Source organism: Lissotriton helveticus, chromosome 2_1, assembly GCF_964261635.1.
Source record: "Lissotriton helveticus chromosome 2_1, aLisHel1.1, whole genome shotgun sequence".
Classification (NCBI taxonomy): domain Eukaryota; kingdom Metazoa; phylum Chordata; class Amphibia; order Caudata; family Salamandridae; genus Lissotriton; species Lissotriton helveticus.
Genome location: NC_136059.1, coordinates 1,983,700,824 through 1,983,714,520, shown reverse-complemented (window position 1 = coordinate 1,983,714,520; position 13,697 = coordinate 1,983,700,824). Strand labels below are relative to the sequence as shown.

The 13,697-nt window shown below is 41.4% G+C and overlaps 1 protein-coding gene across 4 annotated transcripts in view; it reads left to right on the top strand.

Moving 5' to 3' along the window:
• FBXW7 (F-box and WD repeat domain containing 7) overlaps positions 1–13,697 on the top strand; it is a 728,515-nt gene that overhangs the window by 644,181 nt on the left and 70,637 nt on the right. For all 4 annotated transcript variants that reach the window (XM_078676925.1, XM_078676926.1, XM_078676927.1 and 1 more), the window contains one exon: positions 1,831–1,972. In XM_078676925.1, coding sequence (XP_078533051.1) covers positions 1,831–1,972 — 142 coding nt within the window. The remainder of the gene's footprint in view (positions 1–1,830; positions 1,973–13,697) is intronic.

The following is a 13,697-nucleotide window of genomic DNA, read 5'->3' as shown; positions in this document are numbered from 1 at the left end:
TCTACTTTCGCCCTGCTCACCAAGGATCTGCTATCCCCCCTCCTCAACTCAATCAAAAGTGGCTCCCCCCTTGATCCTGTCCCTATCAACACCTTGAAGCTAGTTATGCCTATCATGGAGTCTCCAGTCATCAACCTGATCAACACCTCGTTCGAAACAAGCACAGTCCCCTTGGACTGGAAAATGGCCATGGTCAAACCGTTGTTGAAGAAATCCAATCTTGACCCAGGTGACTTATCTAACTACCGTCCCATCTCCCTTCTCCCGGCCATTAGTAAACTGGCAGAAAAATTTATAAACCAGCAACTGTCCTCATTCCTGGAAGCCTTCAATCTACTCCATCCTTCTCAAACAGGCTTCCGCCCAGGTCAAGGGACCGAGACGGCACTTCTCAAGGTGGTGGAAGAGTCTAGGAGGATCCTGGACACAGGTGGCAATGTGGCCATCATCCTCCTAGACCTCAGCGCCGCTTTTGATACGGTTAGTCACCGTATTCTTTTAGCCCGCCTTAACAAAACTGGAATCTCGGGAAAGGCTCTTTCATGGCACGAATCCTTCCTCTGCGACAGGTATTTCAAAGTATTTGAAGGTGACTGTCACTCTTCGCCCCTCCCCCTGCAGTGTGGGGTTCCACAGGGCTCCTCCCTTAGCCCCACACTTTTTAATGTGTACATGTCCCCCCTGGCCAAGATAGTGGCCCCTTACGGAATTGAACTGGTCAGCTATGCTGATGATACTCAGCTCGTGGTCTCTCTTAATCAGGCTGACCTGTCTCACCCGAGTCTGAGCAACTGTCTCGAAGAGGTATCACAATGGATGGGCTTATCCCAGTTAAAGCTCAATAATCAAAAAACCAAATTGATGTTACTGGGCTGGAAGGCATCTTTTAACTCCCCTATGCTATGGCCCCCCTCTATGGGTGCTAGCCCGACCCCAAAAAACGTTATCAAGAGCCTTGGGTTCTGGCTTGATGACGATCTCACATTTAAAGTACAAGCCAGAAAAACCGCGGCCACCTGTTTTGGCTTACTTAAATCCTTACGAAAAATTCTCCCTCAACTTCCTGATGGAGCCAAAAAAATCCTGGTACAAGCCATGATCCTGTCGAGGCTGGATTATGGTAACGCGCTCTATCTGGGAGCTCCGATCTCAGTAACCCAGAAACTACAGGTGGTGCAGAACTCTGCCGCTAGACTGCTGACGAGCACTAACCATCGCTCCTCAGCTAAGCCAGCGCTGAGATCACTCCACTGGTTACCCATAAAAGAACGGGTACATTTCAAAGCCCTCTGTATTGCCCATAAAAACCTCCAGGGCAATGGCCCCCCCATCCTGGCCAACTTGATTAAAACTCATAAAGCCTCCAGAAACCTTCGCTCGAATGACCAGAACCTGGCACAAGTCAGCAGAATCAACAAGGCCCGTTCAGGGGGTAGTCTATTCTCTTACAACACCTCAAGGTTGTGGAACTCCCTGCCCCCCTCCCTCCGACAGGAGCCCAACCATCTCTCTTTCCGTAAGAAAATAAAAACCTGGCTTTATCCTACAAACTAATTTTTCTTTTCACCTCTCTGTAGCGGCAAGCGCTGGGATGCCTTCGGGTAGCCATGCGCTATATAAGAATTATTTTCATTTCATTTCATTCATTTCATTTCATTTCATTTCAAGAGTGAGGAGCTCACCCCCGAAAAATGTGCAAATAAATGAAAAGAAATGGTGGGTCATACAATAGACAATAAAATGTAGACTTTGCAAATATGTTCTGTGTCGTGCAGTCAAAATACAAGCTGCCTTTCTAGTTTCTTATCATCTTGTTTCTTTGAACCGTAGTACGGCAGGATTGGTGCCATGCTCAGCCACGCCAACTACCTTTGGGGACCTGAGAGCAGCGAATGGGCAAGGTCAGCAGCGTCGCCGGATAACATCTGTCCAGCCTCCTGCAGGCCTCCAGGAATGGCTCAAAATGTTTCAGGTACGTTTTTTTTCTTCAGCTAAATTAGGTGATTCATCCGTGTGGCACCAATTTCTGACAGTTTTTGTATACATGCTCCTGGCCTCTTGATTGTGCATTACCCCAATCAAATAAAGAAACAGCAACATAATGAAGAAAAATATTTTCTATTTTATCTATTTTAAATATGTTCTAATATTATTAGTTCAGATTATTTTCACGCACTGAGAATGATGAGTCGCAATATTAGTAAACTAAGATTTTTTTGAGTTGTGTTCGGAAAATTATAAAATTTTAGAGGCGTCTATCGTATTAATTTTGCTGTAACTGGACAGTACAACCAGTAAAAAAATATATATACTGTACTAAATCCTTTAAACTGCATAAGTATCCTATCATTTCATCTCCCCAACAGTCCAGAGTCGTTAGCACCAAATAACACGCATCATTTAGGGCATACAGTCTGAACTAGAATCATCTGTCCTTAACTGATCGAAATAAATATGTTCATTAGGAGAGTAAACCCAAGAAAATGTGCCACAACTGTACTATACAACACAAGACACCTGTGATAAACCTGTAGATAAATACATCTTAAAATGAGTCTGTGAAAAAACTGACCATGCCTTTAGGTTTCATGGTCAGTGTAGATTTCTGCATAAAGAAACATAGTCTAATAAAATAGGTATATTTAAAGCAAATTAACTATCAGATCCACCGTAGCCACAAATCCATTTAAGAAAATGTTTTCAAAAGTAGAATTGTGTTACCTGTGCATGGCTGTAGTAAATTCCTGTCAATGGTCGCTATATTCACCAATCATTCTAGCCATTACTCCTCAAGTAAAATGTCTGGCAAGCAGGAATGCAGGCCCACTCCTGCCAGTCGATGGATACATTTGAATCTACCCGTCTAGCATTTGTAAGTAATAAAAAAAAGGCTTACAAAATTAAACAAACAACTTTTCCTATTCAGAACACTGACAATATATGTGCATGGTATGCAAAAAGGGGGGGACAATGGAGGACAATATTTACCGGGGTCCAATGTACGTGTCCAGTAAGCAATATACAACAGTTGTACAAGGTTCCCCAAGGGATGGATATACTAAGGGGAGAGGAGGGGAAGGAAAGGAAAGAAGGAAAGAAACAGCCACTCTCAGGAGTGTATAACAGGGAATCAAGTAAACCCGTAGCGGAATAAGGATGCCTCACACAATTAGAAGGCTGGACAACAATAGCCATCCGTCCAAATAACTGTATTGTGTCATCATTGGCCTCCTGCTCCAACGACAAGCTGGCGGTGCAATGCCTGCCGGGTAACACGTAGTGTTACTCTTTTGGTGGAGTTCTTTTATTCCTGGCCAATGGGTGCATGCGTGTGAGGGACCTAAGAAGTGCAATTGTGAGCGTGAGTGGAAGTTAAAAATAAGTCAGTAGAGTCCATTAGAACATTTTTAATAGAGTGGCTCACTGCTTAATTAAAATTGATAAAGGGAGAGGTAGCGAAGCGCAACAGTAAAGGTGATGTGGCTTCGTTCAACCCTCGCCTATGGTGTGGTCGACATGTTTCACGCCAGTTATGGCGATTCTTCAGGACCTATGGTTGCTCATCAATTAATGCGAAGTCTCCCCCCAATTGAAGAAACTTCCATATACAACCTGTGTATCAAGGCAGAAAGTGCTACTGCGTTGGTCCATGCCCTAGAAGTTGGGAAGAAATAGACAAACTCAGTCCTGGATGTATTCACTCAGGATCTTACACGCAGCAGCGTATTCCCAACATTCCACTGTGGTTAAACAATAATATGTCCAAACCCGGTGAGGTAAAGGAAAGGAGAGGGCTGTGTGCGGCGAGGGGAGGTAGGGAATTGATGTATCACGCAGGACAATTGCTACGGATACCATGGTTAAATCTATACCAATACTTATACTCCAGGCTATGACACCCATTCGTGCTGTTACAGCTTAGTGTTAGTATAAAGGATACCATTTGAAAAGAATTCTGAAATAACCTAGTGAACAAAGCCCCACGTGTGTTCATTATAACTATAATGGCGGGGTCGCCAAATTGGTAAATGTCGGCGAAGTCTTACCTAAACCCTTTGATGGTCGGGCCCCACCGACTGTCCCTGGGAAGGCCTGAGCGGCGGGGAGTCCCCTGAATGGGAGGGTAGAATGTATATATTTGTCGTAATTATGCGGGTGATCACAAGCGTGGATCACGCAATATTGCAAAAAAGCTCAAATTACTCTTATTGTTGTTATTATTGTTAATGGTGGTCACAAGCGATCATAAGCGTGGATCACGCAATATTGCAAAAAAGCTAAAAATACTCTTATTGTTGACCACAAGCGATCATAAGCGTGGATCACGCAATATTGCAAAAAAGCTAAAAATACCCTTATTGTTGTTATTATTATTAATGATTATTAAATATATGTGCATGGTCTTATAAAAGCGAAAAACATATCTGCAAGGCTCGTGAGGAAGACTGGTAAAAGAGGAACATGGGAGGCATTTCCTTAGCCCACTAAAATGGAAGCATGTGTGATGAACTTCTGCAACTATCCAATGCCTGCTGGCAGTATTACTGAAACTGCTATATTAATTGTGCCAAGGCTTCATATTTTGTCTGCCACCCCCACGATTTGTGTGTTTCGCTGCCAAACATTGTTCATTTGAAAGAGAATCTTCCTTTTGATTTCATCAGTGGGAAGGCCTCTGTTGAAACATCCACCCACCATGCTCTTTGCTCTTGTTAGGTCTATATCCTTTTCGTCTCATAAACATATTTTGCCCACAAGCTCTGTTGATGAAGCACACATTTTCCAATGTGACATGGGAAGACCCTGGTATTGCTTTCTTATACCCCACTTCTGTTGTGTTGAACTCTTCTGTGCCCTCAGCAGCAGAAGCACCTTACTTGATGAGGACAAGCTTGGGAAAAAAACTCCCCTTTTCAATCTTTGAATAGTCTTGAAAAGAGAGAAACATACTTTAAGTTAGGACTTGTCTTCCAAAACTTGTTCTTCTTCTCTAATGGCAGTAACAAAACATTTAAATTGCAGCGTATATCAAACTCTAGGAGTCTTCCTTTCAGTTGGACTTTAAAATAGCTTAATAGAGTTGATTAAAGCCCTAACACCACAGGACATTACCCGCAGTCTGCCTACCTACTGTATGATCAATAAAATCGTAGTGTGCGACATATCAGAATGATGGCAAGGTAGATTGAGTCTTATTCCTCTCAGCTAAAAATAAAAAACATCAGTGAGTAGTTTAAAAAAAAACATGTGAAGCAACAAGTGCTACCATTTGTTGGGCCTTTCCTGGGGTAGAAGACCTGCCAATGTCCTCTCACTTCACTCTACTGTGCACAGTACTGGTCCAGCTTGAGAGCAGGACATAAACCACATAAAGCCGGTCACATGCCAAGCCCATAAGCAAGAGTAGGTCTGAGGGTATACACAACCTCGTGCTTGGAATCAACTTTTACGGCTTCCACAAATAGGAGACGGTGAAGTGTGGATCACATGAAAAGTAGTTCATGTGAAACTAGTAATTGCTACAGAACAACAGATGGTTACATTTAGGAAACACACCTGATTTCCAAAAACTGTAGAATGTATCCAAAAGCCTCGCATGACTGATGGTAAAGAAATTTGTGTTTATGCCCCTTTCTTCTACTGGCCAAAGAATGCTATTCAATAAGAACTCACAAACCAGCTAATTTCCCAGCTGTTTATATTTCTCTTTGATAGTGAACCACTGTAAGTTAAAGAATGTGTACTTCAGATATTTTATTGCTGAAAAAAGTAACCACTTCCTCTGTCAGTTGTTTAGAAGACTTTGCTAGAGGCTTCTTGCTTGTGGAGTACTGGTATATCACTTTCATATTTTTTTACTATTTCTATGAAGATATCTTTAAATGGCTTAATGTGAACAGCCTATTTTGTCTTGGCGAGATCTGCCACTTTTTTATCAAAATGTATCACTGCTTTGTTTTATTCTCTATGTAGAGGACATAATTAATATATTTCGGTTCACAGACCACCCACCCACCCCTTAGGATCGAAGGATCACCATACAATATTAACTCTACTTTTATCTAACAACTGTTCCTGACATGACTAAGTGACCGTGCAGCCCTCTTTACCATGCAACTCTTTACCATGCATTTTCCTGACTCTACAGTGAAACCTTATTTTATTATCAGAATTGTATATCTTATGCCGCTTTCTTTGTACATTAGACTGCAGGCATCCTGCCACGAGAATTCAAATGCTGCTAAGTCATGCATTATGGCTACATATACAATCCATTGTCTGTTTAGCAGCTGCATTGAGCAGTTCTCCTCTGGTAGCTCCAGAAAACACATGGATGTCTCGGAGAGTCCTGCTCTTTAACTGATCATGATTTTGAAAAACGTTTTTAACACTATCAACAATATCACATTCAGAAGTTTAATCTCAAGGAAGGTACCAATTCCTGTCCAAATCTAAAAACATAGTCTTCCTCAGCCCTAGAATTGTGGCTCTTTTGCACCTTAATTGAGTTTTAGGTTTGTTGCCATTTTTCATTTCAAGATTTTGCTTGCTGAAATACATACTTTAATATAGCATCTACAGATTTTCAGATCACATACTGTTTATGTGAGGGGTAGAAAGTAACTTTAAGGGATTTGGAAGGAGATCACCTTTGGTATGCAGAAGCACTATGGATCACCAGGTCGAGGTCGGAGGGCGAGGCATGGCTCGAACATGGTGCAGGCAGAATATGTAGGTCTTGGTCCAACAGAACCATTCGGCTAAAATATAGCTGGGCCAATTATACCAGGCACTGAACTTTGATTTCCCTATTAATGTTTTTGAGACCCAAAAACTGCTGCTTTTATGTTTCAACTTTTCACGTTTAGTATATGTATCACATAATGCAGTAAAATATTCTGAGGTGCGTAGCAATTTACTTTCAATTTGAAAGCGTCTTTATTATATATTTGCAATATGTTTTATGGATAATTTAAATGCCAAATCTTTTGATGTGTTGGCTTGTGCTATGGCTCCCGGAGTAAAGCCAGACCAGACCCTTGGCTAGCTCTAGGTTTGCTTGCTTGCCCACCTCTATGAGCCAGTAGTGTGCATGGTGTAAAAAGAAATGAAAACTTGTTGCTATCCTGCCCTGCAGAGTGACGGCAGGCGGTGGTTTGTAGGCGGCTAAGTTGCACATGAGGACCCTTGGCTAGCTCTAGGTTTGCTTGCTTGCACACCTCTATGAGCCATCAGTGTGCATGCTGTAAAAAGAAATGAAAACTTGTCTCTATCTTGCCCTGCAAAGTGACAGCAGGTGGTGGTTTGTAGGTGGCTAAGCTGCACATGAATACCAACGTCCAGGGAGGAACTAGTGCCCGCCCTGGTAGGCAGAGTAGAGTCCGCTAACGTTCAGCCAACACACCATCAACAGGTGCCCTACAAGTCCAGCAATCCTACATATATTGTAAGTGACATGATGCCACAGGCAAGAGGTTGCACAGAGAGAAGCCACATGGTTATCAGTAGCATGCAATGCTTGACGGGTTGTGTATGCTGTCCATTCTTTTTCTTTAAACTCATGTTGAACCTCGGCTTATGGTTTTACATGGAATCAGTCCCGCATGTGGATTGTTTAGCCTTGTGGAGGCAGCATAGGACCTAAAAAGGTGCAGTTGAGCTGAATGCTCGCTCACTGCGGATGGATATGTAATACTGAGGGCTTCATCACTGCGGAGGGATATGTAATACTGAGAGATTGTGAGAGATTGATCACTGCGGATTGATATGTAATACTCAGAGCGAGTGCCCCTGTCCGAGAGGCTCTGCCCACAGCTTTCCTCTGTTAAATAATGCACATTATTTAGCACCGGACGAGGAGGGGCGCGAATAGCTGTGATTGTGTGTTCTTTCCCATGACCCCTGCGGCGGGCTGTCTTTGCTGTGTCCCCGGAGTGGGCAGGCGGTGGTAGCTGCGCAGTGCGGGGTCCTTCCGAGTGACTTGGCCGAGCACGTGTTCTGCCACGCTGCATCTGTGTGCGCGAGGCGCCGCCGCGCTTCCCGCGCTCCCGCGGGATGCATTACACTCCACACCTGGGCTTCAGTGCAGCTCTCCCAGGCTGTGGAAAGAAAACGCGTTTTTCCTCCAACCCCATCCCCAAGCGGCTTGTTCTGTATTTATAGAACCTCAGAACACCCCCCTGACGTGGCGCTGCCGATAATGAAGTGTCTGGCGTGGGTGGGGGTGTGGCCGGGGAGGCACAGCTCTCTAGTAAACAATCGTTACATGTACGTGTCAAATGATTTACACAGAAAACATGCCTTATTTAAAACACAATACTTGTCCGGCGCTCGTCCTAAATGATTTGAGATGTGATTTACGCTTGCTGTGTTGACTGAGGACTAGCGAGAGATAAATCGGCTTTATGTGAAAATGTATTTTAAGAAAATGGTTTTAGGAAATTAAAGGCAAGGGCTGGCCAGGTTGTTAATGGCTTGTCTCGATTGCTGCCGTAATAAGTCTCCCTGTGCTGAACCCAGTGGCTTTCTTCCACTCAGTGCATCTGTCATAGTCAAAGCAAAATGGGAGCCTACATTTGACGTGTGACGTGATAAATGACACTGTTCTTTGTGAAAAGCATCCTCCTTATTATTTCCATCACACAAGTGAGGAATCCTTTTGTGATTTTGTGATTTGATTTCCAGACTACTAGTGTATTCTATTCGTGCTTTCGGTTTCAAGCCATGTCTGTGGTGTTGGAAAGGCGTAATTCCCTATAGTGTGCAGCAGTTTACACTGAGGTTGTTGTAATTTCCTTTTCAGGTTGTCCCTTTTTATTGCAATCGAGCCTTTTTTGTTGTTGTTGTTTTTTATATCCCAAAAGCTTTAATTTGTATGTTGTGAAGTGAGAATATGGCCCTGGTCTGTGGACTTTGAGAAACAAACAGTGGTTTCTTCTGAATAATTATTTTGTAAACTATACATAGCGGACGACTGATGTACCCAACTGTTTGTAACTTAGATGCCTAGTAGAGAATTAAAGTATCGTTATATACATTTAAAGAAAAAATACCTTAAAACAAGAAAAGGTGGGCAAAAGTTTTTGGGGGATAAAACATAGATATAGTAAAGATTTTAAACTCCATAATTAAATACATAATTGTGAGTCTCCAGCGTACACAGCAAAGTATATTGAGTAAACTTTATATTAAAAATAATGCTCACACGCTGACATTGCGTCTTCCCTGAGTCTAGCATTAAAGGGCCATAAGACTGGCCATATGTCTATTAGAGCTCAAGGTTCAGATGAGGTGCCCGCGGTCTGCCTGTTTTCCCCCTTCCTGCCTTATTCACTCAATAGAAGGTAACAGATGGTCAGTCTTCTGCTTTTATTCTTGATACCTAAGGAACGTTTTACCAATGTGTTGGTAAATCTTGCACCAAATTCTGCTATATGAATGTGGCATGGTTACTTCTATGCTGTCTTGCTTCAGTATTGTACAGCGATGACTAAGCACACTGTCCCATCAAAGGTCCCAGCTGTCCATTGTTTAAGCAAATGTGCCGTTTTTATGCTAAATAGTTGCCTAGCGTTCTGACATAAAGCGTTCTATATTTTATGCAAATGATCTGCATTCAGGAGCAGATGAATATAACATTAGGATCAGAGACTCTAGCTTTAAAATTCTGGTCCAGGTTATCCTGATGGAACTAATTCTCTGTATAGAAGGTCAAACATGGCAAAAAAATAACTAATAAAGCACTACTAAAGTTTTCACATGTTTGCATCCATTGATAAAGGATTGCAGACTTACTGCACCCAGTCTTTGCTTGCACTTTTATATTCAGGGCAAGATGAGTCACCCTGGCAGTATGGCTTTGGAAAGCATTGTGCCAATGTTAAAGCTTGGCAGATTGTTTATAAATGTTACTCACCTAGTATTGTTTCATTTGTACTCCCTTCCTAAACATTTCCTTGAATTAATCCACATCACAACCTGTAAAGTGTTATTTATATCCTGTAACTTTGTAGTCAAGGTAATATTTAATGTACATTTCCTCTTAGTTACGGTTTGGAAATTAGACTGATGAATTGATTACCTCTGAATGGACACGATGGAGTTATTTTATTGTCTGTTTAGAGTTTTCTAGTTAGTGTGGAGATGCACAGTAAAAGGTAATTCGAGGACACGAACACTAGAATGATTGTCGATTACTGGTCATGTGGAGAATTCTTTTTATCTTCTGTTGCTGGATATGGGGACATTGTTACGGTGCCCGTCATGTGGACATTGGCATTGTCATCTGTTGCTCTACTAGCCTTGTTCACATTGGCATTTACTTGTGTTGCAAGCCATATTGACATTGGAACTACTGTATCGGCTGTGTAAAAATTGGCAATATTATCTGTTAAACTGCTCACCTTGTGGAGATTGGTATTACGTACTTTCTTTTGCTGTAGAGATTACCTTTGTGTTTTTGTTAGCGCACTGACTTTGCTTAGCCTTGGGGGAAGTGACATGTCGTGTGTGGCACCGACTTTCTGAAGCCTTGCATCTCTTACTGTGCATTTGTATTCACATGAAAATTAAGTGTTGTAACCAAAATCGGCCTCATTTAGGTCCAGCCTAACCGGACTGTCTGTTCAGTCCTACTTCAGAACACAGTAGCTATGCTTTTAAAAAAAAAAAAAAAAATTAAGGATGAAAACCCCCTAACCCTCTAGAAGCAGCATGCTCCATAATTTGGAGCATGCTACTTCTAATGTCTTTGGTTCATGGTGGGCTTCTGTTGGGAGATCTTTAGTGGGATTAAAAAAGTGTTTATTCACAATAATTATTTGAGTTGGAGGATAAACTCTGCAAAGGGTGAAGCTCTTTCGGCAGGTGAGACTATGCATGAGACTCAAAGTTTAGGAACATTTTAATGATGTTGATTAATAATTTATTGATTCCTTCCATCTTCCTTGCACATGAATAAAATCTAATGAGCACGTTTTAGTTATGCCCTTTTACCCATTTTTATTTTTCAATGTACCTATAAAGACCGTATGGAAATCAGGTCTAAACATAAGGACAATTTGCTCAAAAACCCTGCCCGTAAGGTACTCTTTTGAGAAGGCAAATTAAGAATAGAGTCTGTATTCTGCTTTTTTTCAGACATGCAGAATCAGTGCAGTTTTATACAAAACATACTTTCTTTTAAATTGCTATTGACCATGTAAATTTGCAGCCCAACAGTGCTCATTTATTTGTCAGTAAATTGAAATACACATATTTAGGAGATTAAACTACAAGAGAAAAGGATAGAAGAGGCAAGGAGATTTCTTCAGTCATAAAAATAACAGAATCATGAAAGCGGCTCAATGATTGGGTTCTGATTTTAGTTCCCACACAGTGTGCATACAATATTATAGGTTTTGAGAAATACTTTTTTGAGGCTGTTCTGAAGTACCTGTGTAGAAATATACAGTGAAGATTCCCTTTAGTACGGCCGTCAGCCATGGTCTTATGGTGCCATTTTGAATGGGTTTCTTTTGCACATGTTGGAGGATCCCCTTCTAACAAAAGATGGTGCTGCAAGGTGGGAATGTTATATTTTGGGAAGAGTAGTGTTTAATTCTTTTGGAAAAAAGATCCATCCATAAGTTAGCTCATCAAAGTTACTATTACCTGGCAGACTTTTTATTGTGAAGTGACTGCAGCAGTGTATTCTAGTAACCTTGAAGATCACTTATCTTTCTATATGGTATTTCTGATTTGCAGGAACTATCGTAAAGGTACCTCTGGAGATCTTCACAATTGTAAAGAATAGCAATTCCACCCATAAGCGTTCAGCCATTAGTACTTTGGCGGACACAGTGAATGTAATGGAGTCCGATCACCAGATATCAGGCAAGCCCTGTGTGTTATTTTATTCAATAGTTAATAGCTGTGGATGGGAAGGGATGGTGGGTGTATGAATAGCTTAATTTGATTAAAATTCCATAGAGGACCACTATGACTCCATACTCTCTTCAAAACCTTATTTGCTGAATCGTAGTGGTAAAGTTGTCAGATTATTGAATGTTGACAACAGAGTACCTTGTCTCCATGATTTGAGTTTTATGCCGACCAATTTGTTCCTAACTTGCCAAGTTTTCTTTGATTAATTTATAGATTACACTACTATTTGAGTCACCACAAGTCAAAGATTTTCTGTACTCCTATGTGTCTACTATTTTTTAGAACAATACTTATGTTGAAGAAGATGACATGCCATTTTTTGAACTAGTAATACACGTGGAACACTAGTTGTGGCTAAGTGTTTTGCAGGGTTAAAAAACAAATGTATAAAAAATCAACTTTGATGGGAATAAACTAGGTACACACAGACCGTATTTGTTTGATCTTTATAACTAAACACCCCTTCAGGTTATTGGGCCCAGCGAAGTTAGTTTGTCAGCCCTACACTCATTTACTTCAAGGTGGTTCTCTGTACTCATCTAAGTTTGTTTTGTCTGCCATGTGACCTGGGAGATACCGTTGAATACTTAATTTCTTAGACCTCGAGCAGTCCGTATGGAAAAATGTGATAGTAAGCCTGCTATCAGGAGTTATTTATCACGGCCAATACCTTGTTCTCACTCATTAAATGTATGTAGAGCAAGGCACGTGCCATGGCATGTCTAGGAAATTCTTTTCTAGAGCTTTGAGTAATAAAAAGGGAACGTGATTGCCCCTCCATACTTGTAGTAAGTGATTGTGTTGATTATATTTTCATGGCTGAAGTCCAGTAAATGAAAGGCTATTAAGGAACTTAATTGTTCAGTGAGTTGTTCTCTTATGCTCATAGCTGCACTTCCCTTTGGATTCTTTCCCAACTCCTACGAAAGTTACCTGGGGTCCATTGAAATTAACTGTGTCAAATGGATCCAGCAACAAGGGGTCACCACATACTTAATTATGGTCTTGGAAAGGGAATGACCCTAGCGCCAACATTGACTGCTTCCATTCTAAGTGGAACTCATGTGTGGCAGTGCCCTGCTCAATAGAGTGAGTGCTTGTACTACACAGTACAGAATATTCCTTTTTTGTTTCTAATACTTTTTCCAAAGGATTTTGAGTCATGCCAGTAGTAGCAGCGTACTCAGAGCATGGTGGCGATTCACAAATATCTAGAGCCCCGATGATGGAGTGCTGCTTGGAATACCTTGCTTTCATATGCACCCTCGGGGCAACAGTGGATGACATTGCATTGGATACCTAGTGTATTATTCCAACTCAGCCCTGGAAAGTTCCAAGGAAGGCTACCGCCACAAATATTATAAATGGTCGAACTGTTATTGTAAAGAATCCTTGCCTCCATGAGAGCACAACAGGGTGAAAAACTAGGACTCCCCATTGAACACGAAGACGGTAAAGAGTAACGGCACAACACAAACAAATTTAATGCACTATTACATTTGTTTGTGTTGGTTTTCTGTTGTTATTGCTGCTATTATAATGACATCTGTGGTTGACAGCACTTTATCACGGTTTGACAACCAAAAGTTTAGGAATTGTTCCAGTGTTAATCTGTTCAGTAAGTATTCTATGGCTTTACTCCCAGATATTCCAATGAAATTGAAGGTTCTGTTTCTATAGGTTTATGGCAACTGGTTCCAATGTGCTACTATTACCATGTTATGAGCTCCCATATGTTAAAACTATGTATACATTATACGTCTGGATTGATT